Source organism: Delphinapterus leucas, chromosome 9 (genome assembly GCF_059928025.1).
Source record: "Delphinapterus leucas isolate spDelLeu-1000000601 "Yukka" chromosome 9, BTC_Dleu_Yukka2, whole genome shotgun sequence".
In the NCBI taxonomy this organism is placed as follows: Eukaryota; Metazoa; Chordata; class Mammalia; order Artiodactyla; family Monodontidae; genus Delphinapterus; species Delphinapterus leucas.
In genome coordinates, this window is record NC_143137.1 from 6,832,888 (window position 1) to 6,860,644 (window position 27,757).

A 27,757-nucleotide genomic window follows, 5' to 3' on the forward strand; every position below is an offset into this window, starting at 1 on the left:
GACATTTATGCAGATTCCCCTCTGGAGAATGGAAAGTAAACTGGAGTTTATTTATTCAATGAAATACTATACAGTGGTTAAAACGAATGAGCCAGATATGCTTGTTTAAACATGACTCTATCTCAAAAACATAATGATGTACGAAAAAAAGCAAGTTCCAACAGGATATGGACTGAAGTACATCATTCACATAAAAATTTAAAATACCAAAACCAGTGGTATGCACTGTTTACTGACACGTGGTAGGAGAAGCACCGGGAAGGGAAGGGAAAGGATTGGGTGGCCCCGGCCTTCTCTCTACCCGTTACTTTCCATTTTTAAAGAGAGATCTGAGCCGACAGCAGACCAAGTCTTGCTCCGGTTGCCTCCCAGGGCAAGTGCCCTGGGCGGGACCACCACGCCCCCCGTGCCTTTAGGTGAGCAAATATAGCCTACTTTTGTCTCTTCTTAAGTTAGTTCCAGTTGGGTTTTCATCACTTGTAACCAGGAGGCCTGCTTATACTTTCTTTTTCAGGTCATTACCCGTTCATGCCACCTTGTACGTACTCCCTAAAAATGTGTATAAGTGAACCCGTCCAGGAAAGGGAGTCGCCAGCTCCAGGCTCTCCCATTCCTTTTGGGATCGCTCTGCTGGTTAGAAAGAGCATTCCTACAAGGGACCGAAGGAGCAACTTGGGGTAAACAAGTCACTTTCCCCCCCCACCCCGCCCCCGGCCTCAGTTTCCTCCCAGACGCCGGGTCGGCCCCCTCCAGCCCCAGCTCTCTCTCTGATTCTCGGCATTCTGTCCTTTCAGGTCGAAAACAACACTCGGGCGTTTCACAAAAGCACCCAACCCCCTTGCTCCCCTGGAACCCGGGCTGCACGGAGCCGGTCACATGAACTCCGGGCTTTCTTTAGTGTGACGGGTTTTTTAGATCCCTTTGTGAGCGCAGGTTTTGAAAGGGAACGACCCGGGTTCTGGGTTTGAGAGGAGCGGGGGGATCCGGCGGTTGGAAGGCTGTCGGAGCCAATCAAGCCGCCTCCAGACCCCAGCACGTCGCCTCGGCCGCGCGCTGTTATTTCTCCTCCATTCTCCTGCCTCCGGGTCTCGCCCTAGGGTGCCCGAGGAGGCGAGGACCCCAGGTGAGAGGCCGGGGGCCCCGGGGGGTGGGAGGCCCGAGCGGTTCGGCCCGGGCGGCACGACGGGCTGGCCCGGGGCTCAGGGCGTGTCCGTCGCCGCCTGGCTGCTCGCTCGACACTGTTCGCTCCTACCGGCTGTAGATGGAGCTGTCTGGGTTCCTGCAGCCTCCGACGAGCCTCGGAGTGTTTCTCTTTAAACGGCCTGAGAGGGACATGCCTCCCAGGATGCAGTTTGTATCAACATGGCAGCTGCTGTGCAGCTCCACTGCTGAAGAGGCGCCGGGACGGCAGCGCAGCTCGCAGCCGGGGCCGGGGCCGGAGCCGGGGTCGCAGCCGCGGCCGCAGAGGGGCCGGTGCTGAGGGCCGGGGCCCAGCTCGCGGCCGGGGCGCAGCCCGCCGGGCCGCCCGCACCGCCGCGCGACCCGCTCCGACGCCGCCGCCGGGCTCGGCCGCTCCGTCCCCGCCCGCCCCGCGCAGGCCGGGCCCGACGGCCGCGAGAGCCCGGGCGGGGAAGGCCGGGCCGGGCCGGCGCCGCCTGCGGAGAGCCCAGGGGCCGGCCTGCGTGGGGCCGCGCGGCGGCGGCGGCGGCGGCGACTCCGGCCCGGGCCGGACAGCACAGGGCCATGGCCGAGGCGGCCCCGGCTCCGGTGAGGGCGGCCCGCGCGCGCACGGACGCGCGGACTCGGGGCCCTGGGGACGGCCTGCGCGTCCCGGGCTCGGCGGCCCGGCCTGGGGTCTCGGTAAGGGACAGAAACGCCGCGACGTGGGGGCGGGGGAACCGGAGGTCTCGCGCGCCCCTGCTAGGTGGGGGCGGGGGCTACGCGCGGGGAGCCGTCCGCCGTCCGGGCGCGGCTGAGGGGACGCTCGTGGCCTGGCACGCACGCGGGCCCGGAGGCGGGCTCCCGGGCGGCGCGCCTCGTTCTCTGCGGAGCCGGCGCTGCGTCCGTCGGGGTTGCCGCCGCACGTTTTCCGCAGAGCTCGGCCGCGCCGAGACTCTCGCGGCCGGAGCGCGGCGCTGACGCGGCTCTCCCCATTTCGCAGAGCGGAGACACTGAGGCACGGACACCTGGCGGCGACCGGCCTTCCCTGCCCCAAGGTCACGTAGCGAGTCAACCATGGCTCGGCGCCCGCGTCCGCAAAAATGCCTGCCTCCGAGCCGCGGGCCTGGACGGGGAGGGGGCGGCCTCCCCTGGGGTTGGGGCCGGGGCCGGCGCTCGGGTGACGCGGCCCGTCGGGGGGGAGGTGACGGCCGTTTGGGAGGCTGGGCAGTGCCCAGCCGAGCGTCCCCGGTGTGAGGAGCAGGTGACCCTCGGGCTCGGGCGCCTCGGCCTCCAGTCTCTGCGTCCGGGGGACCCGGTCGAATTCTGGGTGTCCGGACGGATGGGGTCTGGGGAGCAAGCTACTAAGGGTTTGGGGGCTGGTTTGCCTCTTCAGTGGACCATTCTTAAAAATCAGTCTCAAAGTCTCCCCTCAGACCTGCTCTTTGAGATGCAGTAGCCGTGTTGTGAGGAGGATTGCTGCATGGGGGGCAGTGCCCTGAGCCTCAGTTTCCTGTTGTGTGCAGGAAGGGGTCGGGATATAGGGCTTTCTAAAGAGCCTCTCAGGTCTTACAAAAAATGATCATAATAATAAGAATGATAATGATAATATGAATAATAAAACTCTTGGGAAAATAAAATAAAATGATTTTTAAATGCTTAGATCTCCAGGACCCTAGAATGGTAGGTATATAATTCTGGGTGAACCACACTGGGTCATACAAGACAGTGGCACGGCTTTCTTTATAAGTCAGGTGTGATTATGTATTTTTCTGCCAATGAATGAATCCTGGAGACCCCATCCTCTTAGGATACATGGGGTAGGGAAGGTGGGTTAAATCCTGTGAAATGAGAACCAGAAGAATTCTCCCCCTGCCCCCAAGAGTTTGCGAATGCAGGCTTATTAATCTCACATTTTATATTTACAGCTCCATTCCTCTCTTCGGCCATTTCTTTCTGCTTAGGGTGGTATCAGGCCACAGGTTTACTGGGACTGGTGAAATTACAGCAAGGGGCTTTTATTGGGGGGTGGCGGAGGGGATGTGCTCCTGTGGCCCCTCATTGCTCTACAGTCCTCCAAATCCAGAAATGGACAGAGACGGTCTAACAATAGAGAGCAAAGAACTGGTATTTTCCTTTGAGCTCTGAGTAGACTAGGTAGTAAAGATGTCTTGCGCGAATGGCTTAATTTACTGTCCTGAAGCTTCTCTTCGTTGTTTCAGTTAAGCCCCTGTATTACTCAGGGGGACTAACTTGGCCCCTGGGGATTTCCCCTTCCTCCTCCTAGTTGTAGGCAAATACCCTAATCCCCCTGTGAGGACAGGGCCATACATGTGCCTATTGTGTTGCATTATGCTCGTCACTTTCCCTGTGTCTGAGGCTCCTATCCCAGAGGGTCGTCCAGCCTTGCCCTCGCCTGTGAAGAGTTGAGAGGTGGCTTAGCTGTCCACAAGCCTTCAGTTTCAGGGCTCCGTGATTCCCTTGAGAGTGCTCGCAGGATTTGGCGTATGTGCCCATGTGTGTTTTTTGAGGGGGAGAATCCATAGTTTTCATCAGCTTTTCAAAGGGGTCCCTGACCCCAGCATTAGATGGAAACGTCTACGGGCAGGACCTTCCCACAGGTCTTTGTTTAATCTCCAAGACTCCGAATCTTAGAGGTAAAGAGGATTCAGAACACATACTGACCAGCTGTCTCATCTGACAGATGAGGCCTAGAGGCGACCTACAGTGTAGGCGGAAGCCCAGGCTCTGGAGCCAGACTGCTGTGTGACGTTGGGCCAGTTACTTGGCCTCTCCAAGCCTCCACAACTTCCTGTGCTAAGTGTGGATAAGAATTCTAGTGGTCCCTGTTTATAGGGTTTTGTGGAGAGTAAATTAGATAACCCTTTAAAACACAGTTCATGGCACATAAATGCCAGAGAGTTGTCAGGGCTGACTAATTAGCCCTAAAATCTGGTTCCCTGCAAAGCTATTGGGTCGTACCACCTCAAAAACCTTTTGCCTGAACAAGGCCTTAAATCTTCCATCCTTGTCTTAAAAGCGTGATGCTGTCTTAGTTAAGCTACACATAAGTGTATGAATGAACAAGTGAAAGAAAGAAAGCAACAGAAGGTATAAATAGGTTTAGATGAGTCTTTGATAGATGACTCAAGGCACTTCATTATTAACTCTAATAATTTCTTTGTAACCCAGTCATTTATACTATTCGTCCAGTAGACATTTGTTGGGCACATGCTGTATTTCAGAGTGGACACCAGGAATATGCTAATTTTCAAACGAAGAAAAGGGAAATTTCAGTTACTTTAAAGCCCACTTCTATATGGCACACAGTAATCGGCCATTCAGCAGATTCATCGAAGGAAGGGTATGAGGGAATGGACAAACATTGATATAGAAGAAATTCTGTTCAGTTCCAATAAACATACTGACATTCTGGATAGATAGATACAGAGCTGGTCACTCAGAAGACCTTGGCTTCACTTCTTTGATGACACAAGCATTCCCTGAACATGGACATGGCAAAGTGGGGAATGGGGAGAGTGTGAATAATTGAAACCCCCTTCAAGTAATTGAAGGACTCGGTCTTTATTCTGGTTCTGGTCCCCACCAACCTTGACACAGCTCTCAGAACTGGTTGACTTCAGCTTTGCTTCTGGTCCTTCCAGGCCTCCTTTCGTCTTCTTTCCCCAGCTCACGAGCCATGGGGAGGACTCTGGATGGCCAGGGTCCACCTACCCGCCGGGGACCATCAGCCCTGTGAACCTTGGCTCCCTCAGGAGAGTCTGAATGGCCAGTCCCACCCCTGTCTCAGTGTCTGTCTGTCTTCTCTGTGTGTAGCAGGAGCCAGCCTGAATGCACGGTAGCCCGTTCAGCCTCTCCAGCAGGGGCTGGGTCCATTGAACGTGCCTCAAAGGCAAACCTCTACCATATCAACCCTTTGAGAAATGTTATTAAGTCAACAGTGCAGATTTTATCAAGGAGTCTGGGAAGCTTAAGGTACTTGTGTGTCATCGCTGTTGGACAAAGTGAGGGAAAGAACATAGGCACCACGACTGCCTGATAATATAAGTAGAAGCAGTGGGGCTGGATGTCAAGTTCACCTTCGGGGTAAGTGCCTTGACAGAACCAGCCCCAGCTTGCTGGCAGTCTTAGGCTAGCCTGGCATTGACAAAATTCTGCTCTATTGTTTTTCAAAGTTTTATTCTATTTAACGCTCAATTCTCGAAGAACTCAGTGAGGCAGCAGCTGGGTCAGGTATTTATGACCCTTATTTGATGGCTGAGGACGCTGAGAACAGAGGAGTTGAATAATTGGGCCAGGGCAACCTGGGCAGCATTGGTGTAGACAGGACTGAAAGCCAAGTGTTCTGATTCAAGGCCAGTATCCTTTCTCCTCTCCACACCACTACTCACGAGATGACACCTGTGCAGTGTATGTTGTGAAAAAGGAGATGGCTCTGTGGAAGCAGAAGGTGGCATAACCATCTTTTATTTGTTGTTATTAGCAGTTGTCATTGATGTGTAGATCAATGCTAGGGTCTCAAGAAGAGATTCATGTCCATGGACCGATATTCTTATTGCTGCGAAGCCTGAAGCCCTTTTAATGTAGGTGCTTATTTGGGGGGATTTATGCGCCAGCTGGAGACTCTGGCCTTCAGTCCTGTCCTTTCTTTCTGGAACACAGGTCCAGCAGCTGGACATGGAGACCCAACGCTCCTCACCTCTGTCATTCCCCAACGTTGTGCAAGAGGAAGCCCCGCGTCAGGCCCCTGCCGGACTCCCTCGAGAAACTCTGTTCCAATCCCACGTTCTTCCCCCCAAAGAAGTTCCTTCTCTGTCTCCCGCCATTACCCGGCAAGGCTCCCTACCCCAGACTCCCAGCGCTCCCAAGCAACAGACTTCTGGCCGAATGCCGCATGTGCTCCAGAAGGGACCCTCACTCCTGTATCCTGCCGCTTCCGAGCAAGAGACTCAGATCCAGGGCCCCCTGACTTCCCAAGAAGAGGCCCCGTATCTACCCCCAGCTGCTGCTGAACCAGAGATCTCACTTCTCTCCCACTCCACCCATCATCAAGAAGCCCCACTCCACTCCCCCGAAGTTCCCGAGAGAGACCCCTTGACCCTTTCCCCCACAGTTCCCGAGACTGATGTGGACCCCCTGCTCCAGAGCCCGGTTTCCCAAAAGGACACCCCCTTCCAGATCTCTTCTGCGGCCCAGAAGGACACACCACTCCCAACGGCGGAGATCACCCGCTTGGCCGTGTGGGCTGCCGTCCAAGCGGTGGAGAGGAAACTGGAGGCCCAAGCCATGCGGCTCCTGACCCTGGAGGGCAGGACTGGGACAAATGAGAAGAAGATAGCCGACTGTGAGAAGACGGCCGTGGAGTTTGCAAACCACCTGGAGAGCAAATGGGTTGTGCTGGGGACCCTGCTGCAGGAGTATGGGCTGCTGCAGAGGCGGCTGGAGAACATGGAGAACCTGCTGAAGAACAGAAACTTCTGGATCCTGCGGCTGCCCCCGGGCAGCAATGGAGAAGTTCCCAAGGTAACTTTATCCCAACCGGGGCTTCCCGAGGAGTGACCAGGACTGGAATGTGTTTTAGGAATTTAATATCGAAGAAAGGGAAAGCCATGGTTAAGAAGAAAAACAATATGATGATACCTAGTCACCAACTTCACATTGCTGAGAACAGGACGCAGCAAAACCAAATGATTTCTCCTGTTGATAAAAGCATAGGCTATAGATTAGAGAGACGACCTAGTGATGGGGGCTGTCAGTGTAGAGGGCGTTCAGTCTGTGATGTCTGAGGATAAAAGGCAAATTGAAGGCCAAGTGGTCGAGCTGTGGACAAGTGTGAACCTGTGTAGTTCCCCGTGGAGGTGGAGGGAGGACTTGGTGAAATGTTACAGGGCGGCGTCCTGCTCAGCATTTTTATCAGTAAACTCATAAATCACGTTAACGCCAGTAAAAATGCGATTTCCAGAGGTATCCTAAAAAACAGAGGATGGTTAGACTTTAGTATTGTTTCCCAGAGGAAAGCACTTAAATGTGAACTGGTTTCCTTCCTGTTCTTTCATGCTGCGGCCCCTTTTCACAGCCTCATGGAGGGAAAACGCGTGGACCGTGTTGCCTAGGCCAGCGCTTTGTAGATTGTATTGTGTACACGAATCACCTGGGGGTCTTCCTAAATGCTGAATCTGAATTAGTGGGTCTCGAGTGGGGCCTGAGAGGCTGCATGTCTAGCATTCCCCAGTGGTGCCATTGCTGCTGGTCTGCAGACCACACTTTACAGCAGCAAGGACTGTCCTGTTAGAGAGGAAAAGGACCAGACATCCCGGGGCCCCGACTCTCTCGGGCCAGGACAGTGTCTGAAGCCTCCTGATTTCTAGAGAGGTCCTTGGTGAAAACCCACAGCTCGGCCTCTGGGCCTTTCCCACTCCAGTCCTAAGAGTTTTGAAACAGGCCCAGGGGGCCAGAGCCATTGGCAACCTTCAGATGTGGCAGCTGAGGGCCCGTGATGCCTTCCCGTTGGTCCGAGCTGAGCTTGTTGTGTGGTTTCAGGTCCCTGTGACGTTTGACGACGTGGCCGTCCATTTCTCGGAGCAGGAGTGGGGGAACCTGTCCGAGTGGCAGAAGGAGCTGTACAAGAACGTGATGCGGGGCAACTACGAGTCTCTGGTTTCCATGGGTAAGGAGATGGCTTTGCTGCCCGCGGCTTCCCGCCTGCTAGCTGGGGGTTCCTTAGGAGCCCCGGGAGCTCTGAACTCCCAGAGACAATTTTCGAGAGCACAGCAAATGAGAGCAGACACCCATATACCCACATACCTCAGCACAGCACAGATCAGCACAGCTCGTAAGCAGAGACCCCCCTCTACCCGCGGGGGCCGGGGGACAGACTCAGACGTCAGCAGTCTCTCACCTTTATATTGTTTTCCCCATGGCCCCTATATACGTATATATACATACATACATATATATCTATCTATCTTGAAATTAGTTTGTCCAGCAAACTATTATTAAGCCGAGTGTGAGGTGCTTTATGAGAATGACATTTAATCCTCACACCTTGCCCGTGTGGGAGCTAGGACAGGTGTCAGCCCTCCTGATAGACCGCCTAGGTGGCTGAACACTGTCGTCGATTGAGAGCTTACGTCCCGCTCGTGCGGAGACGAGGTACGACCCGGGGAGTAAACGGTCGTCCTAGGTCCCTGCCAGGGAGTTGAGATTTCACTGGGATCTCTCATACCCCACAGTCGGTGGAGTCTTGTTGTTTTCACTAATGAGAGTATTTGAGGATGAGGATCTGGGAAAATAGGCTTTAGTTTTATATGTTTCCTTTTCTCTGATATGGGGAACCCTTTGGGCACAAAAAAAATTAGAAAAACATTAAATAAGCTGTTGTATAGAAAATCCGATCCTTGCTGGAATTGTTAATTTTATACATATATACCTCTCCATGGGGTAACTTTTTGTTTTTTCTGTTCTTTTTAAAGTATATACATAATTGTGAAAATGGAACAATTTAGATTTGTAAAATAAAGAGCAATCCCCACCCCCAGCCAGCACCGCTCCCCAGAGGTAACCACCGTGAACCCTTGGGCCGATATTGTTTCTCATCATTTTGCTGCACTCGTGCACATGCGGTTTGTGGTTTGCACAAATAGGATCCTTCACTTATTTTACCTAACAGTAGTCAGAGACAGCTTTCCACGTCAGCGCGGAGGCCTGCTCGAAAGACAGTGCAGCGTTCCCGATGAACCGTCGGGCTGTTGATACAGAACTATTGGCGAGCAGCAGCCTGAGTCCCTCTTCTCACTGCCACAGAGGGTTGCAATCAGCATCTCTATTTGTGCTCTTCCGCGAGTATTTCAGCGGGATGGATTCCAGGAGGTGGGTTTGCGGAGGACAGAGGGTGCTCGTTTACAATGTCACGGGCACTTCCACGGGCCCTACCCAGGGCTGTGTATGTTCACGTAACAGAGTGTGACAAACGCCATCTCCACACCCTGGCCGGAACTGAGGTTCTCCTATCGTAAAGATTTGTCTTTTCTGATGGTGAAAAATGACGCCTCATTATTGTAACATGTATCCCTTTGATGATTAGGGAGCTTGTGCATCTTTTAGTATGTTTATTGGCCATTTGCATATTTTCTACGAATTACCCATTCATATCTTTGATTTTTTATTTTACTAACTGTAGAGGCTCTTTATATATAATTACGGACATTAATCCTTTGCCTTATTTTTTACAAATGTGTGTGTGTGATACTATTTCCTCCAAGTTTCTTTATCTTTTAAATTTATTTCCAAAGAACTTTAAACTTTTTGTAATGTAAAAAAAAAAACCTATCAGTGTTTTGTTTCATGGCTTCTATATTTTATCAAGATCAGTTTTTTAATTTATAAAATTTCAAATATCTTCTCCCTTTGTCATGAAAACCTGAGCTGGCATTGGCCACCTGTGAGCCACAGATGACCAGTTTCCATCAGTGGGCAAGTGGCGCCCCACAGCTGGTGCCGCTGGGAGGACCCAGGGCGCGGTTAACACGCGCGCACACGCTCTGTGTGCCCCGGGGAGAAGGGCTGGAAACTTGGCCCTTCCTTCTGCAGCATTGCCGGCCTTGGGTAGGGCAGCTGCTCCCGATGTCCCACTCACACAGGTGACATCTTTGTAGCATCCAGTGCAAACTCACCCCATAGGATATCTTCTTTGCTTCCTCCTGCGCAGACTATGCAATTTCCAAACCAGACCTCATGTCTCAGATGGAGCGCGGGGAGAGGCCAGCCATGCAGGAGCAAGAGGACTCAGAAGAGGGTGAGGCGCCTGCAGACCCCAGTGCCGGTGAGTGGCTGCCAGGCGGCGCGGGCTGTTACACAACCCACCGTAGGCCCCGGTGGGCTGTGTTAGCAGGCTGCGTGCCTCAGGGAAGCCTGCAGGTGCTGGGACCTGCCTGGGGCCTCCTTGATCGCCAGTGGCCCTAGCGGCTGAGCTAGGAATGCCGTTGCGGTCATTGTCTCGGGGAGCTTTTGACGCGACCAAGCGTCACCTCACTCTTTGCGGGAAACAGAACCAAAACTGGCAGAAAGGCGTTCCCTTGTCGGGATGCTGGTGCAGGTGAGCCTCGAGCCCCCAGAGGAGGGCCACGTCCCTGGTCCTGTGGCCGGTGCGTGGAAGGACAGGGACAGACACGGACTTTACCTGAAGCATCCTCCAGTGTATGGGGTGGGGTCCAGACGAGGCAGTGAGGCGAGGCGGTGGAGAAGCGCAGGCCGGCCTGGCCGCGGGCTTGGTTGCAGACACCAGTGTCGGGCTGCCGGCGCTTGAACGCCGGCTTCTCTGCGTCCTCGCCCTGTGGTTTTTGTTACTCGGCCTTTTGGAGGCCCGCTTTCTCATCCGTGAAACAAAACTGGTACTGATAGCCAGGGCTTGGTGTGCTGACCGGCAGGTTCCAGTGGCCCAGGACACGCCAGCTGCTGTGTCCGTCTGCGTGGGGAGCCATCCCTTCCCCAGCGGCCGCTCAGCAGCCCTCACACTTGCACGGCAGTGCTTTCGGGGTGTGGTTCGTTCTTTGGAATTGCCCTTGGCCTTGCATCACTTCCCTTGAAGGTCTTCCGTAGGAGGAGATCCTTGTCCTTTGTAGCCAGGTGTCATGGGTGATCCTGTCTTTTGAAAAAGGAGGATAATCTAGCAGGAGAACTCACTGGGGCCAACAGCCAGGTCTTGTATGAAGTAATGTCATCGACTCTGGCACCAGGAGGAGGTCCAGAATCACGTGCAGGCATGTCGGCCCCATGGAGTGAGAGCAGAGGTAACTTCCAGAAGAGGCAGGACCCTGAGGAAAAATAAGTGCTGGTGTGTTTCAGAGAAACCCTAAGCCATCATCACTCTCTAGAGATTTGTCTGGAGATTTAAGTGGAGGGAAGAGGCAGATCCTGAATTCATTCTGGCAGACAAAAAAGATGGATTTAAAAGTAGATGAGGTGAGGGGCTTCCCTGGTGGCGCAGTGGCTGAGAGTCTGCCTGCCGATGCAGGGGACACGGGTTCGTGCCCCGGTCCGGGAGGATCCCACGTGAGCCGTGGCCCCTGGGCCTGCACGTCCGGAGCCTGTGCTCCGCAACGGGAGAGGCCACAACAGTGAGGGGCCTGCGTACCGCAAAAAAAAAAAAAAAAAAAAAAGTAGATGAGGTGAGAGTGGGTGTCGTGGGACAGGGTGTGGCACAGGGCAGAGTGATCTTTTGTTTGGAGGGAAACAAGTCTGTATGTGAAAGGTTTGAGTGGCCGCATCCAAAAACAGGTGTCAGTGGGAACGGAGAGATTCAAAGGAGAAGAAATCAGAAAGAGGGCTTGGGAGGCAAAGAATGAGAAAGGGGAGGGGTGGTTTGTGGTAAAAATCCTAGAGCCCATCCGATGTCCCCGTGGGGTTTTGTGGTCCGGGTACTGTTTTGTAGCATCTTCTTAGAAGGGCTGGGATGGGAACGTGGGCCCCTTCCTCTGTCTGCTTGTTCACACGCTCATCACAGGTGGGCCTCCCACAAAGTGGGGCCAGAATTGAGAGCAAATAACTCCAACCCCCTCGGCCCCAGGCGGGGTTCGTTCTGGCACAGGCGCGTCTAAGGCCGGAGCTTCTGTGGGCAGCGGCGGCCTCACAGAGGCTGCCTTTTGTGGCTGGAATGTGCCATTTGTTCCACTAACCGTCTCAGCCACTAGGAGCCTTGACTGGAGGGAGGACAGGCGAGGGATGAGAACCACTGCCCCATGGGCCAGCTGTAAACTCGCACTTCTGTGTGTATGCAAGGCCCTGGCCTCGGGGTAGCAGGGTTGTCCTGTGAGTCTGCAGTTATCAGAGCCAGCGGTCACCTGTCATTCGTGTGTCCTCCCCCTTAGAAGAGTGACCACAAGGCCAGCCCTGGGCCAGACCCAAAGGGTGATACCAATTGAGAATTTTCATGGTTCCAAAGACACCAAACATGACAATTTTGTGAACTGGCTGAGTAAATGCATTCAGTAAACTAGTATTTATGGTTGGGATCCCTAAGGGCAAGGAGACCTGAAGGTGACTCAGATAGCGACCCTGCTCTCAAAATCCTCCAAGCCGGAGCTCCCATTCATGGCTCTTTAAGGGCGAATAGGAGGCCTGGGGAAGCCAGGGACCATTGTCACCTAACAAATTAGCAGAATAAAACAAACAAGCCAGAAGCCATGGCTGAAATCCAAGTTCTCATACAGTGTACATAGTTTCAGTCTTTTTAAAAAGCAATTTGATATTTTCTGGTCTTCAAATATGTTTTAAATATTTAAAATGTTCATTTACTTAACCTAATAATTTCCTTTCTGAGAGTCTATAGCCTAGAAAAGAATCCAAAAATATGGATTAAGATGTACAAATATTATATTACATTATGATAGACGGTTATACAGCCACTAAAATCACACGTGAAGAGTTTTTACACCATATTTTCACTTGTATGTTTATTATTAAGTTCATCTAATATTTTTTGTACCAGGTACTATGTCAAGAGACTGATGTTAACAAACTAAACACCCCACATATGTAAAAATACAGCCAGCCACTGTGACAGTGCTGTGGAGACAGGCATCCAGGGCTCTGGGACACACAGCAGCAAAGGCCTTACTGAGACCAGGTGCTCAGCAAAGGCCTCGGAGGAGGTGGGATTTTTAGTGGAAGCACAAGTGGGAGTTCCCGTTACTCGGAAGAGAACTCCTCAGAGGGAGGAAAGACTGGAAGCGAGGGGGCTCTCTTTGTAGCCCAGGTAGGAGGCTTGGCATAGCCCAGGGAGCACCGTGGGTATTTGCAAGGTGTATTTTGGCGTCGGTGGCTGGCGGATGTCGAATATGAGGAGAGGGGGTCCCGCGGATGAGTCTAGGTCATGACGTGAGTGAGAGGGTAGGTGGGGGACGACAAGAGGTTCCAACCCAGAGAAACGACAGGAACGCGTTAGGTGTGAGGTCCCAGGACACGTCAAGGAGGTGGTGTTGAGAAAGCAGCTGAATAAAGGAGCCTGGAGCTCACAGAAGAGCCCTGAGCTAGTGACAGACGTGTGGGCCTTGGTAGCGTGGACGGGATCAGCTTTCCCAGCCTGGATGGGAGAAGAGAAAGAGCACAGCCTGTGCCCTTGGCTTGGAGCCCTGACTGTTAGAGTAGATTTGGAGAGTTGGAATATATGGGTCTGGGTGGAGCCCAGGTGTTAGTTTTGTTTGTTTTTGAGCTTCCAAGATGATTCTCATGTGCAGCCAGGGTTGAAAACCACTGCTGTAGGATTTGGAAAAAGGAGGAGGAACCAGAACAAGCAAAGGAAACAGGAGTGGCCAGAAAGGTAGCAAGAAATCAGGGTGGTGCATTGTTGGGTATTTCAAGAGAAGAGTGTTTCTGGAAGGAGGGAGCGTGGTTAACAGTGTTGAATTCTGCAGTGTGGTTTAGTTAGGCAAAGACTGTGCGAAGTGTCCATTGGATTTGCAGATTGGCAGCATCAGTGACCTTAGCAAGAAAGAGAAACGTTGGCGGCACAGTTGAGGTGGAAGCCTGTGAGTGGGTTGAGGAGTGGATGGGAGGCGAGGAGGTGGAGATTGTTCCAGTGTAGCTGTGGGTGGGGAAGAGAAACGCTGGCGGGCTGGGCAGCGTGGGGACTCTTGTTTGCTTAAGATGGGGATTGCCGAAGTCTGTTTGACATGTTGACGGGAATGAGCTAGTCGATACGGGAAGTTAATGGTATAGAAGTGGATAATGTAGGGACTTCCCTGGCGGTCCAGCAGTTAGGACTCCGCACTCTCACTGCCGAGGGCCCAGGTTCGATCCCTGGTCGGGGAACTAAGATTCCTAAGAAGTGAGAGTATATTACTTCTCATTCAGTAAAAATAAGTTTTTTAAAAAACAACGCATGAAGAAAGACTCCAAGTTTAAGGTGGCAGATTGACCGTGTGTTTACTCCCACCTCCCCAAGTCCTTCTAAAACGAGAGCGAAGGGACTTTTTTTAAAAGGAACGGACAAGGAGACAACGGCAGCTAAGTTTTGGAAGGCTGAGAGCAGATGGCTGGGTGATCGCTGATTGAGAAAGCAGAATCCAAAATTGGTGTTAGGGAAGAAACCCAGTTTGCACTCCACCCCCATCCCTGCTCAAGACTCGGGAACTAGCGGTACCAGAGGTTCCAGGTGTCTTTGGAAATGGGGGTAAGGGTGAAGCTAAAAACAGAACATTGGTAGGTGGTAGGTGGTAGGTGACCAAGGCTTATTCTCTGGAGATGGTGAACAACAGGGTTTCTGGACGTGGACACCAGGCGTGATTGGGGTGGGTGCCATGTTGAAAACAAGGGAATGAGTGAAGCTTGACAGAGATGTTGAGATCTCTAGCCTTCTTCCCTAACCTGAATCCCAACATGATGCTCACATCCAAGATTAAACCCTCAGAGCAGGATATTGGAAGAGCCTTATCTGGAGATGCTTGGGGCCAGCCCAAGAGATTTCCCAGGGAGATGATCTAGCTAAACAATCCTGCTGGGAAACCGAGCCCTACCTGAATGCACCAAACTTGCAATTCTCTTTTGACTATTCAACTTTTAATATAAATGGACAACCAAGAACCACAAGGCATTTGGGAAGAGCCTCTAATATACAGAGACAAAGGGGACAAAAAGCAGAAAAAATAAATTTCAAGGAAACAGAGACCATACGGGGTGGGGGGGGGATATATGTTTAAATACTTATATATAGTTATACATTTAAAATATACATTTTTTTCATATTCCTTAGAGAGATAAAAGAAGTGAATGTATCCATGACAAAAGTATAATGCTTATCTAAAAAAAATAGAAAGGAACTCTTAGAAATTAAAAATATAATAATGCAAATTAAAAACTCAGTAGCAGTGTTAGAAAATAAAGTTGAATACACAGCCCAGAAAATAGAGCAAAAAGACAAAAAAGAAAATAGGGAGACAATAAGAAAAGTAAAGGATGGAAGTCTAATGTCCAGATAATAGAAATATCGGGATAAAAAATAGCAAAAACAGGGAGAAGGGAATTAGAGATGAAAAACTTCAGGAAAAATTCCCAGCGCTTAAAGACAGCTTTCCAGATCGAAGAGCCCGCCAACTGTCCAGAACAGTGGATGAAAACTGACCCAGCCTTAAATACTTCAGCAAGAAATTTCAGAGCAACTGAGGACCCAGGAGATCTGACAAACTTCTGGGAGAAAGACCAGGTTCATACAAAGGAACAAGAATTAGAATGGCATTGGACTTTTCAACAGTATTGGAAGCTACAAGACCGTAGGATAATTCCTTTAAAATTCTTTAAATTTTAAAATTGGAAAATATTTTCCAGCATTCTAGAATTTGATATCTAGACAGACTAATCTAATTAAATATGAGAGTGAAATCGAGATACTGAGATGTTCAAGGTCTGCCATGCGCCCTTTCTCAAGCTGGGGCAGGTACTTTGCCAAATGAGGAAGTAAACCAAGAAAGAGGTGTAAGGAGCTCCAGCACAAGAGAGGGGAAGGAATCCCTGGGGTGCTGCCGAAGGGGATCCCCAAAAGACAGCTGTGGATCTGGAGGCACCAGTCCACACTGGAGCGTACCAGAGGTTCCAGAAAATTTTTCTTCAAGTAGGTAAAACTGAGGGAATCCCCATTATGTTTGGATGATCTGAGAGGAGAGTTATAGAGCAGGGTGGGGGGAGACATTGGAGCTGACTTAGTGGTAATTAATAGTAAGCTAAACAAAAGAAAAGAAAACTAGCTCCAGGGGAAGCAAAAAGGTTTACAGGCATAGAAGAGTACTTATAGTATGCTACATGGTTCAATTTTTTTTTTTTTTTTTTTTTTTTGCGGTACGCGGGCCTCCCACTGCTGCAGCCTCTCCCGGCGCGGAGCACAGGCTCCGGACGCGCAGGCCCAGCGGCCATGGCCCACGGGCCCAGCTGCTCTACGGCGTGCGGAATCCTCCCGGACCGGGGCACGAGCCCGCGTCCCCCGCACCGGCAGGCGGACTCCCAACCACTGCGCCACCAGGGAAGCCCTACATGGTTCAATTTTAAATAGCATTTACATAATCCAATCATGTAAACACCCAACATTAATTCAACCAGAATTACAGGCTGGGAAAAATCAGGGATTTGGAAGAGATGTGCATGGTTGGGGAAGAGATGGTCCTCACCTCCAGCTCTTGGAAGTCAGTAGATTATGCTTAAAATTGAAAACTCAAGGAGTAGCAATGCCATTATGTTATGTAGAGTTATGAATATAAGTGACAAAAGAATCAGCTAGAAGAATTGAAAGTGATTGCCTCTGGGGAGCAGGTTGGGGGGTGGAGGGGAGCTTCTTAAAAATGAGGTTTGAAGAACCCTTCATCCCTCTGGCCTATGTGTACATATAACTTTTTAAAGAAGATTTTAAAAATTAATATACCGAGGTTTAAAAAATCTAACAAAGTGTAGCCATGAAAATGTTGGAAAGCCCATGGCAGCCATCATTTCTGTGCTTTGAGCTGGTGGAGTAAGTTAATGTGGCCACGCTGGTTTTCACTTTCCAGTGAAACTCTGAAGTTGCGTCAGTGTAATTCAAAAAGAAAAAATGCAGAGAAAGTGAAAGTCCCATATAATTCTCCCTTAAGAATCAACAGATCGGGGCTTCCCTGGCGGTCCAGTAGTTAGGACTCCACGCTTTCACTGCCCAGGGCCCGGTTCAATCCCTGGTCGGGGAACTAAGATCCCACAGGCTGCACGGTGCAGCCAAAAAAAAAAAAAAGAGAGAGAAGAGTCAACAGCTTATTCCTTCCAATTTATGTGCGTATAGTCACGCACACACACACACACACACACACACACAGCCTTAATTATATAATACTTTATCATTGTTAAAAAAATTTCTTCAAACAATATAGAAGTACATTGTTTAGCAACTTGCTTTTTCCAAAAATATATCTTTGACATCTTTACATGTCAAAACATGTAAGTCTCTTTTTTAAATAGCAGACTGTAGTATTCTGTATATTGATATCATACTTTAAACAAACTCCCATTGATATGCATTTAGAGTCTTCACAAGTTTCAGTGCTTCATTAAACATCCTTTATAAGTAAATCTTCATGCACTCGTCTGAAACTTATTTAGAAGTAGACTTTCTGGGTCAAAGGATATACCCATTTAAAACTTTAATAGATATTAGCAAATGTCCTTCAAAACAATTGTGCCACTTTACACACCCTCATCTATACATGAGAAAACCTGTTTCCCCACACCCATGCCAATAGGTGGTATTATCTTTTTATTATTTGCCGGAGTGATGGGTAGAAAAGACAATATTTTGATGTTTTCATGCACTCTGTAAGAGTGATGTTGAGCATATTTTCACGTGTTTATTGGTCACCAGTATGTCTTATTTATGAATTATCCTTTGCCCATTGTTCTTTTGGATTATTCATCTTTTTATTATTGATTTATAAAAGCTTTTTAAATATTAAGGATATTAGCTGTAGTCTGTCTTACGTATGCAAATATGTTTCCAAATTTATGGTTTACCTTTGTGTATATCTGTGATATAGCTGTTTAAAATTTTTGTGTTCCAATTTATTAATTTTAAGTTCCTATGTATTCAGATTTACCAGAAATTTTCTTTATGGTGGGTGGGCTTCATACCAAGTGTAGAAATACTTACTTGGCCTGTTTTATTCAGTAAACATTATGATCACAGGCCATAGACCTATGAGCTTTTCAAAAATCTATAAAAATATTTGAAAGCTGAAATAAGATATTTTTTGCTCCAGAAAATTACAAAATGTAAATAATTAAATGTTTAACTGTGTCTCCCAATATAACATTATACCAGCTTCATTAATTATTAAATTTAGTGTCCACAAACATTTAATACGTTTGAAAACAATTTGTAGGAGAGATTTTTCCCATCTCAGAAGAGTTCTTATGAAGAAATGTGATTACAGAGATTAACAACCAATCACAAATTAAATGTTTCTTATCACCAAACAGTGTCAAGGCAAAGCTACAAAAAATTTTTTCCAAAAAATTTACACCAAAATATTATAGTTGATATGTGTTGTGCACATTTAATATGTTTGGTGTGACTGACCAGACAGCTTCCAGAAGGAATTTCTGAAGTCCCAGAGGGTCTCAGGGTAGCCTGTTCCTCAGCTCAACGCTGTTTAGAAAAAAAGAAACGAAAGAAAGGAAGGAAGGAAGGAGAGAGGGGAAAAAGCTGTGCTTTTCTCTAATGCTAGTATGATTTCATTATTTATGTCTAAAGTTTTGATTCATCCGTAATTTATTTTGAGGTGAGATAGGTGAAGATGGTTTTTTTGGTTTTTTCCTTCTAGTCAGGAAGCCAGCTGTCTCCACTTCATTTATCTAAACCTTTTCCCACTGGTTTGAAGTGCTACCTTTGGTCATAAACTATATTCCCACAATGTACGTGTCTTTGATTAATTTTTTTAATGGGAGAACAGATTACTGCTTATGAATGCATTCTGGTTGTCAGAACTCTTTCAGAAGTTGTTTGGGGCAGAGAGACCTTTTTGCTGGGAAACACTGGTTTCCCTGCTGTGTAACAAGCGGGGGAGAGGCACGAAAATGTGTAACCGATGCCCATTTCAAGGGCAAAAGAATTAGATGCCATAGAGAGGGGGAGACGAGTGCTTGGGGGGTCAGAGAAGAGCACGCTCACGATGGGCTAAGAGCGGCCTGGGACGTCTGGTGGAGTGGTGGTCTTGAGGAGAGGTCAGGATGGGAAGGCAGTGGTCTTTGGGCTGCAGTACCCATTCCCTGGGGTACAAGAGACTTTCCGAGAAGGCACAACACAGAGGGCTTTGCGGGTTCAGCTTCCAAGTCTCTGTCCATCTGTTCTCCTTCATAAAGCGTGTCAGTGAGGGTGCTCGACACCTGCGGCCCCTCTAGTGTTGGTCCCATGTCCCATGTCTCCTGCCACTGAGAACAAAAGAGGAGGCACCTCCTGCCCATCCTGCCTTCCTATGGAGTGTTTCTCTGATGTATAAAAAGGCCTCTGGCTCACGAAACAAAGAGACAAGCCAGAATGTTGGGGGACAGAACCAGAAGTACATTGGTGGCTCTGGGGCCTGGATGGCGAATCCTTTTGGAAGTTAGATCGTTTGGAATACTTAGCTTTCGACAAAATTGAAAGAGAACCTAATTAAGTTTGTCAGCTAATAGGTCATTAAAAACAATTTTTGATGATATGTTAACCATGTGCTTTTGCAGTATTTATAATTCAGAAGTTCAAAGAATGGGGTGATGATTCCGTAACAAAGCTCCCACCAGCCCAGCTACAGATCTATGTAAATGAGCTCTCCCAGTGGTTATATTTATAAAAATGAAAGATAGGAGCAGATTTTATTCTGAACGCTGTCTCATTCCAGCAATAAGTATATTCATTCTCAGATAAATGAACTAATCGGGGAAAAAGTGCCCATGCCTCCTTGTAAGAGATACATTTCCTACAGGTTTTTTGTTTCCTATCTTGAATAATTATTTTTCATTCCACAATAATAATAACTAAGGATGACTTAAGCCAGGCAGACAAGTAACACTTAGAACCCTGTGGTTATTGGAAGTGAAAGCAAAATTAATCTTTCCACTTACATACGCATTTCTGTGCAGTAGATGAGCTAATGAGGAAGGCACCTAAGTATAAAAGTATGTTCTATTAGGCTAAAATTCTGTGGGTAAAGTGGGAATGGAAATAGAAGTCCGTGGTGAAAAGGGATGATCTTAAAACTCCAAGTATCAAAGAAGAACTTGTTCCTGTATTTTTTAAGTGAATAATGGTGGGTTTTAAATTGCTAGGGTTCTTAGATTCCATTGGCAACATTAAATGGCAATGGAAGAGTTTATTTTAAAATATCAATATTTACAGTACTCCAGAAATTACATCCTTAGCAGTGGTTGAAGCATTTTGTCTATTTATTCAAAAAGGTGCAAACGGGTACATGGTTTTAAAAACTTATCTTAGGGAGGAGGCAAGCAAAATACCTTCAGGAGTTGTGAAGTCAGGGAAGGTATCTTTCCGACGCTGGAGTCATAGTTGCGGATGTCGTGCGGAGCCCAGAAGAGAGGAGGCCGGAGGAGGGGCACGGGAGGAAGGGGATGCAGGGGGATGACGTCGAGCTGGAGCAGGAGGAAGCCCAGGACCTGAGTGTGGATGACTTTATATTTTTTGTAAGACAGAGAATAGGATGAGGATGTCTTTGGAGAGTCAACTTGGAGGGAAGGTAGGCACGGTCTGCGTGGGAGGCTGTGGGGAGTGCAACCTGGGACATTAGGGCTGCTTTGTATGCGGTCCGCTCCCCAGCCGTTGGGAATCGATTACTTGGCTGATCAGAGAAGAATTAAAGGAATGCCAAGCATCCGAAAGAACCGAGCTTTAGGTCACGTGGCATCAGTTGCTAGCATGACTGGGCGGTCTGCTTTCTGGGCAACGTGGTTCACTTTAGTGTGGGCGGGACAAGTGGATACGGCGAAGGACAGTGAGGGGCTTCGTTCACTGGGTTCCTGGTGCCTTTTCCTTTTTCCACAGCACTTAATCACCTTCTAACATACCATATAATTTATTAACCATGTTTACTGCCTTATGTGAGATGTAGGAGAGCGGGGAGCTATGTTTTGTTCACTGATGTGTCCCACCATTAGAACATGCGTGGCACATAGGTGGTGCTCAATAAATAGCTATTGAATAAACATTCAAAGGATGAATGAATATGTTCATGCATTATATGTTTATAATTTCCTTAATTAACAGTGATTTTCAACCTTTAAGGGGCTTTATGCTAGCACAGCTCTGCCCATATGCAAGAAAATAAAGTTGAACCCCTACCTCACACTATACACAAGATAAAAAGAAATTTCAGGTGGAATAAAGAGCTAAATGTAAAAAAGAAAACAGTAAAAACCTGGGAATAAAATCTAGGAGATCAGATGAACCATCTAGGACCAGAGGAGACCCTCTTAACTAAGAAAACCCAGGAGCCGGAAGAAAGAGGGACATACTTGACAAGATGAAAACTTTAGGAAAGTTATATGATAAAAGGTAACACAAAGTCAGAGACAAATGATAGATTTGGGGGAAATATTTGAAGTGCCAGTAAGAGAAAATGGGTTATCTTTAATACAGGAATCAAAGGACTCTGACCAGTTGACAACAGAGTTCACATAGAATCAACTCTAAAAGGCCAATAAATAAATGATACTCACATTACCCTCGTCAGGGAAGTAGAATTAAAGTATCAGTAAGTTATCACTTTATACCCATCAGACTGAGGAAGATTAAAAAGAGCAGTGGTGTCTTGCCGGCAGGCACGTGGGGAAAAGGGCTGGTGGAAATGTGAATAGTCACAGCCTGTGGAAAAGCAGTCTGATGACATCTGTCAGAATCTAAAATATTTTAAATTTTTTACCCTGCAGTCCCACTCCTGGGACTCTCATAAAAATAAAAGCACTATGTTATGGTCAGAGATATAAACGCATGTTTATGGCAGTGTTGTTCATGGCAAAAGCCTGGCGCAGAAAGTGAACGTTGTCAATAAGGAAATGGTGGAGCACGTTGCTGTATTATCCTCACCGTGGAATACACGCAGCTTTGAAAAGGAACGCGTTAGCCCACAGAAATCGGTGTGAGGGGATTTCTACACGCTATTTGGGTGAGAAAAGCAACATAGAGGGTTATGTATAAGGCAGTTTTATTTTTTTTAAACCTGTAATGGCCAGAAAGGAAAAACATAAATGTAAACGTGCTGTGATAACTCACTACATAAGCACAGAGAAAAGTGTGAGGGCAGTTACGGGGATTACCTGGGAAGGTCGTACCTGTCGAGTGGGGAGTGAGGCAAGTTAAAAGGGGAAAACATACTGCACTAAAGAACAGAAATGTGCGCTAGAATCCTGTTTATCGGAAGTGACGCCTACGTGTGTAACGACATTTGAAATTAACCTACAGATGTACAGACAGATTTGAAAAAAAATGTCAGGGCCATGTGTGTCACCAGATGCTGTTTAACGAAAAGCTAACCCCGCAGCCCCTCTTGTGCCTGTAAACGGGGGCCAGGAAGGGGCTGGGGGCCTCTGATCTGTAGGACACCTGGTGGGGAAGTGTTGAAAAGGTGTGCGGGGAGACCAGATGATTAGCCTTTTCTTTATTCAGTTTGGTTGAGGGGGAGACAGAGAAACTGTTGCCTTTGGCTGACCTAACCTGGGAAAGGGAATTAGGATCTCTTTCTAAAAGAAACCCTTATTTTAAAATTGTAGGGGGTCATGGAAACAAACCTGCGTCTCTTTTAACTTGACTGCAGTTCATATTCAAGGCTACACAGTGTCCGTGCCCACTCACTGCCAACTCAGGGTATTTCTTCAGGGTCTCTAAAATAAGAATTTTGGAAATATAAATTCTAGGGCCACAAAGCCCTGGGCAGGTGGAATGAACATGTTCTGGATTCTTTTGCCCTCCCCCCACCCCGCCCCCACCTTCTCAGCTCACGACGGCATCGTGATTAAGATCGAGGTGCAGACCAACGACGAGGGCTCCGAGAGTCTGGAGACGCCGGAGCCCCTGATGGGCCAGGTGGAGGAGCATGGCTTCCAGGACTCGGAGCTGGGGGACCCGTGCGGCGAGCAGCCGGACCTGGACATGCAGGAGCCGGAAAACCCGCTGGAGGCGTCCACGGAGAGCTCAGGCGAGTTCAGTGAGCTCAAGCTGATGCTGGCACAGCAGAGAAACTGCGCGGGTGAGTGGGGGGCTGGTGCCTGTGGGGAAGCTGTGGTCTCCTTTAGAGAGGTACTGTGACACTGAGGGCTCAACAGGTGTGACAGAACCGAGCATGGCCTTAGGTACAGCTTCTCTGCCTCGGGATTTAAAAGCATCCGTCTCCCGGCAAGGAAAGAGGGTGTTAACAGCCAAAGACCAGGGCAGATGAGGACATCAGGGGCTGGCGGAGATCATCTCTCCGGCCCCCTCCCTCTACAGGCAGAGAAGGTCCCACACTAGTGGCAATGCTAGAACTTCCATCTCCCGACGTGTCCTTGGTCATTCCCTTGTCACACTGGAAGCCTCAACTGGCTTGAAGATTTCCACCCTTGAAGAGCACATCTTTGTAAATGGCCGAGGCTGCTTTTTCTGGTAGAATCTAGGCATCATTTTTGTTTAATCGCAAGACCTCAGGGTCACCATTCTGCACATCCTTGCTCCCTGTGAGGACAAGGAAACAGTGAGGAAGCGGCCTTGCAGCAGCATGGCCAGGACATCTTTTGTGGTCAGTTTTCTGATGCTAAACCGTCCTCGCAGGCCTGAGAAAAGCCCTGTCTGATCATCGTGGTGTATTTTTTTAAATACACTACTAAGCCGCTATTTTATTCAGGAATTTTACCACTATATTCATAAATGAAGTGAACCTGAACGTTTCGGGAATCATCATTAAGATTATACTAGACTTATCAAAGGAACTGGGAAGCTTTTGCTCCTTTTTTCTGTATCCTAAAAATAGTGTGTAAGATAGGAATTCTGCGTGCTCCTTGAAAATTTGGTAGAACCCACTTGGGTTTTGGTTTTCGTATGTTTTGTGTATGTGCAAAAGAGTCATTAGCCATCATATCAGTTACTATATTATTTATACTTAGAAATGTATCCACATCCATTTTATTTAGGTTTTTAAAAGTATTATTTTGATGATTTAAAAAAATTTTTTTCATTTTATTTTAATCCCTTGCAGTTTGCTTTTTTGCACATAAAATATGGACATTGTTCTTGGTTAAAAGATGTGTACCTAACTGCTTATATTTAAATAATTGCATGATATTCGAGAAATCTTAATATACCATGTTGTCTTTCATTAGAGAATAGTGAAAGACACAAGGCAAATTGTGAGAATTCGTTGAATGGGAGCTTCATAAGAGCAATTCCAGATTGCCCTTTGAACACTCCCATGAATTCTGTTAGTACCATTTAGTAATACTGTAAGCTTTTTGTGGGATTTCGAGACCTGAATTTTAGGGCCAACTGTTTCATTCTTATTTCATTAAGAAAAAACAACTTGGAAACTCAAGGAGAGTTTAAATCTTCCAAGGCCCATATTTCCCCCTCTGCCTTTCATAAACAACCCTATTTTCAGGCTAAACACCAGGGCAATGAGTTACCAACCTCTGAAGCTGCTTCCTCCTTCCTGATCTTTTAAGCATCGTGTTCCAGGGATGTTCTGGGTCACTTCCTGCTGAGAGTCCTGACAGGACCGAGGCAGCATTGTCTTACGACGGGAGGCCTGAGCTGGGACTTGGCACACCTGTGTTCTGATTTTAACACGGCCACTTAACTGGGTTCAGAGGAGTAGCTGGAAGTGCTGTGGTCTAGCGGTCACTGACAAACTTGAAGACCTTGGCCAGGTCACGAACACTGCCAGCTTCAGTTTCCTTATCAGTTGAGGGGACAGACTAGCTGGTCCTTAAATTGCAAGCTCTGAAAAGGTCTGACTTTATTTATTTGGAGACATTACTTGACAGTGCCAAGCTCGGATGCCCCAAGTCTGTGAAATGGGGATATTTCTTGCTTGACGTCTCCCATAAGATTTTGTGAACATGAGAGAGCACAGGTGTGAGGCGCTTTGAAAAAGTTCTCATTTGTTTGCTTTTGAGAATTCCGCAGATGCAGACTGTTACAGCATTGCATCTTCCATCTCACAGGTGGACTCAAAAGTGAATGACTTTCTCATGTCACACAAAGTCGCCGACTAAAAACAGAGCTCCCCAATTAAGTGTTTAGGGAGGGCCAGGTGAGTTCAAGGCACCTGAGAAAATTCAAATAGGTGCTGGAGGCCTCTCCTTTTCTCTCGGACTTACATTCTCCAGGGACCCTGTAGAACAGCCAGCATCTTACGTCCTGAAGGGCCAGGCTAGAGGGCGGAGGGCCGGCGGTGGAGGAGGACATCCACCATTTGGGATGTTCGTGGAACACTCACCACGTGTGGGGCATTGCACACCCGAGCTTGTGGCAAAGGCAGAGGAAACCCCCCACCCCAGCTTCAGGGTCAGGGCTGGTAGAGTCTGTGCAGGTGAGTCATCCACCTGTGCAGGTGAGGTGCCCCGTCAGGAGGCGGGGTTCTTAAGTCTCAGGGAGGCGCTCCCGCACGTGCTAGCGGCTCAGGGGGGCCTGAGGGATGCAGGTCGGGATGGTCAAGCAAGGTTTTCAGGAGGAGACAGGATTGGAGCGGGGTGTTAAGTAATGGGCACGATTTGGAGACACAGAGGAGAGTCAGTAAAGGCACCTGAGGAGAACTCTCCAGGTGCGTCCAGGAAAGGAGACCAGCGAGGCTGAGCAGAGTTCAGGGAGGCGAGACTGCAGAGGGGGATGAGGTTGGGAACTTGATGAGTCAAGACCCTTTTGACTCTGGTGGTAGAAAGCCAATCCTCAAGTGGCTTAAGTAAGAAAGGGGTGTTTATCGGCTTGGAGAGTTGGTAGGTCCTCCGGTATGCCAACCTCAGGCGCCCTGGACCCGCTGCCTCTCCGGAGGGTTCTGTGTCTATGTGCCTTCTTTCCTGCCAGTCCCTGCCCGCCAGCGGCATCAGGCGGTGGGCACACGCAGCGCCCGCGTCCCACCACGAGGATGCCATCGTCCCTGCTTCCTCTGCATAAAATTCCAAGGCAGGTCTCCGACTGGCCCATTTTAGGCCTGGGCTCCTTCCTGAGCCAGGCGCTGCGGCCGGCCCGGCTTCCCTGGGCCGCGGGAGCGGGCAGCTGCGTTTTCCCGAAAGCAGGCCGTGGGGTGGACGATGCCCACGCAGTGCCGCGGGCGAGGGCGAAGCGGGGCTTACCTCCTCCGGGTTAGGGGCGTCAGGCAACACCTAACGGCATCTTGTCTCTCTCTCCCCCCCGCCGCGCGTCCCCGGAGCAGAGGGCATCGTGATCAAGACGGAGGAGCAGGACGACGAAGACGACGAGGACGACGAGGACGAGCTGCCGCAGCGCCTGCAGCCCCTCGGGCAGCTGTCCGGGAGGTACGAGGCCGGCATGTACCCGCCGCCCCTGCCCGGGGAGCTGTCCCCCGAGGGCGAGGAGAGCCCCCCGCCGCTGCAGCTGGGGAACCCGGCGGTGAAGAGGCTGGCGCCCCCGTCGCACGGCGAGCGGCACCCGGGCGAGAACCGGGGCGCGGCCAGCCAGCAGCAGCGGAACCGCCGCGGCGAGCGGCCCTTCACGTGCATGGAGTGCGGCAAGAGCTTCCGGCTGAAGATCAACCTCGTCATCCACCAGCGCAACCACATCAAGGAGGGGCCGTACGAGTGCGCCGAGTGCGAGGTCAGCTTTCGGCACAAGCAGCAGCTCACGCTGCACCAGCGCATCCACCGCGTCCGCGGCGGCTACGCCTCCCCCGAGCGCGGGCCCGGCTTCGCCCCCAAGCACGCGCTCAAGCCGCGCCCCAAGTCGCCCAGCTCGGGCAGCGGCGGCGGCGGCCCCAAGCCCTACAAGTGTCCCGAGTGCGACAGCAGCTTCAGCCACAAGTCCAGCCTCACCAAGCACCAGATCACGCACACGGGCGAGCGGCCCTACACGTGCCCCGAGTGCAAGAAGAGCTTCCGCCTGCACATCAGCCTGGTCATTCACCAGCGCGTGCACGCGGGCAAGCACGAGGTCTCCTTCATCTGCAGCCTGTGCGGCAAGAGCTTCAGCCGCCCGTCGCACCTGCTGCGCCACCAGCGGACTCACACGGGCGAGCGGCCCTTCAAGTGCCCCGAGTGCGAGAAGAGCTTCAGCGAGAAGTCCAAGCTCACCAACCACTGCCGCGTGCACTCGCGCGAGCGGCCGCACGCCTGCCCCGAGTGCGGCAAGAGCTTCATCCGCAAGCACCACCTGCTGGAGCACCGGCGCATCCACACGGGCGAGCGGCCCTACCACTGCGCCGAGTGCGGCAAGCGCTTCACGCAGAAGCACCACCTGCTGGAGCACCAGCGCGCGCACACCGGCGAGCGGCCCTACCCCTGCACGCACTGCGCCAAGTGCTTCCGCTACAAGCAGTCGCTCAAGTACCACCTGCGGACCCACACGGGCGAGTGAGCGCGCGGGCCGCCCCGTCGCCCCGCCCGAGCCCGGCGGGCGGGGACGGGGCGCCTCCGAGCCCCTTTGCTGTGAGCCCCCCTCTCCCTTCGCCCCTCCTCCCAAGGACGCGGGGTAGTGAGACCAGGTCGCTGGCTGCCGCGTTTCCCCGGGGCCCCAGGGGAGGAGCGCGGACCTGGGGAACCCCTTCGGGCTGTTAATTTCCTTGACAATAAAATGGATGAAACCAATCAGCACGGGGGGCGTGATTTGGCCGCCGGCCACTCGGAGGGGCGGGGCGGGGTCACTTAGTAGGGGATAGAACTTTATAATTACATTTTGGATACTGTGGTTCTATTTGATAATAATAGAGTAATTTTTAAAAGACGAGCGTTTCCTGTTTGCCGTTTTTGTTTGGTTTTGAAGGGGCGGGTTTGAGAAGGTGGCCGAGGTACATGTGCCTAGTGTCAGTGGACAGGTGCTGTTGAGTCCTTTTTCTGTGCTCATCCCCCGTGTTGGGTGGTGAAGGGGGCGCAGATCCCGCCGTTAAAA

General features: G+C 49.9%; 1 protein-coding gene across 2 annotated transcripts; it reads left to right on the forward strand.

The window, feature by feature from the left end:
- The first annotated feature begins 584 nt into the window (after positions 1-584).
- On the forward strand, positions 585-27,456 carry ZNF777 (zinc finger protein 777). 2 transcript variants are annotated; one of them, XM_089917218.1, is made up of 7 exons: positions 585-677; positions 795-1,123; positions 5,842-6,702; positions 7,720-7,846; positions 9,887-10,000; positions 22,665-22,916; positions 26,070-27,456. In XM_089917218.1, the coding sequence occupies exons 3-7, from the start codon at positions 5,857-5,859 to the stop codon at positions 27,224-27,226; spliced, it is 2,496 nt and encodes an 831-aa protein (XP_089773344.1). In that variant the 5' UTR covers positions 585-677; positions 795-1,123; positions 5,842-5,856; the 3' UTR covers positions 27,227-27,456. The 2 variants fall into 2 exon arrangements, with proteins under 2 accessions (XP_089773344.1, XP_022434241.1); XM_022578533.3 differs by lacking the exons at positions 585-677; positions 795-1,123 and adding an exon at positions 1,391-1,860.
- Positions 27,457-27,757: the final 301 nt, after the last annotated feature.

Coding starts and splice junctions, on each gene's coding strand:
- ZNF777 (XM_022578533.3), top strand. CDS start 1,744: ATGGCCGAGGCGGCCCCGGCTCCGGTGAGGGCGGCCCGCGCGCGCACG. Junction 10,001..22,664: donor GCCTGCAGACCCCAGTGCCG/GTGAGTGGCTGC, acceptor CCACCTTCTCAG/CTCACGACGGCATCGTGATT. Junction 22,917..26,069: donor ACAGCAGAGAAACTGCGCGG/GTGAGTGGGGGG, acceptor TCCCCGGAGCAG/AGGGCATCGTGATCAAGACG.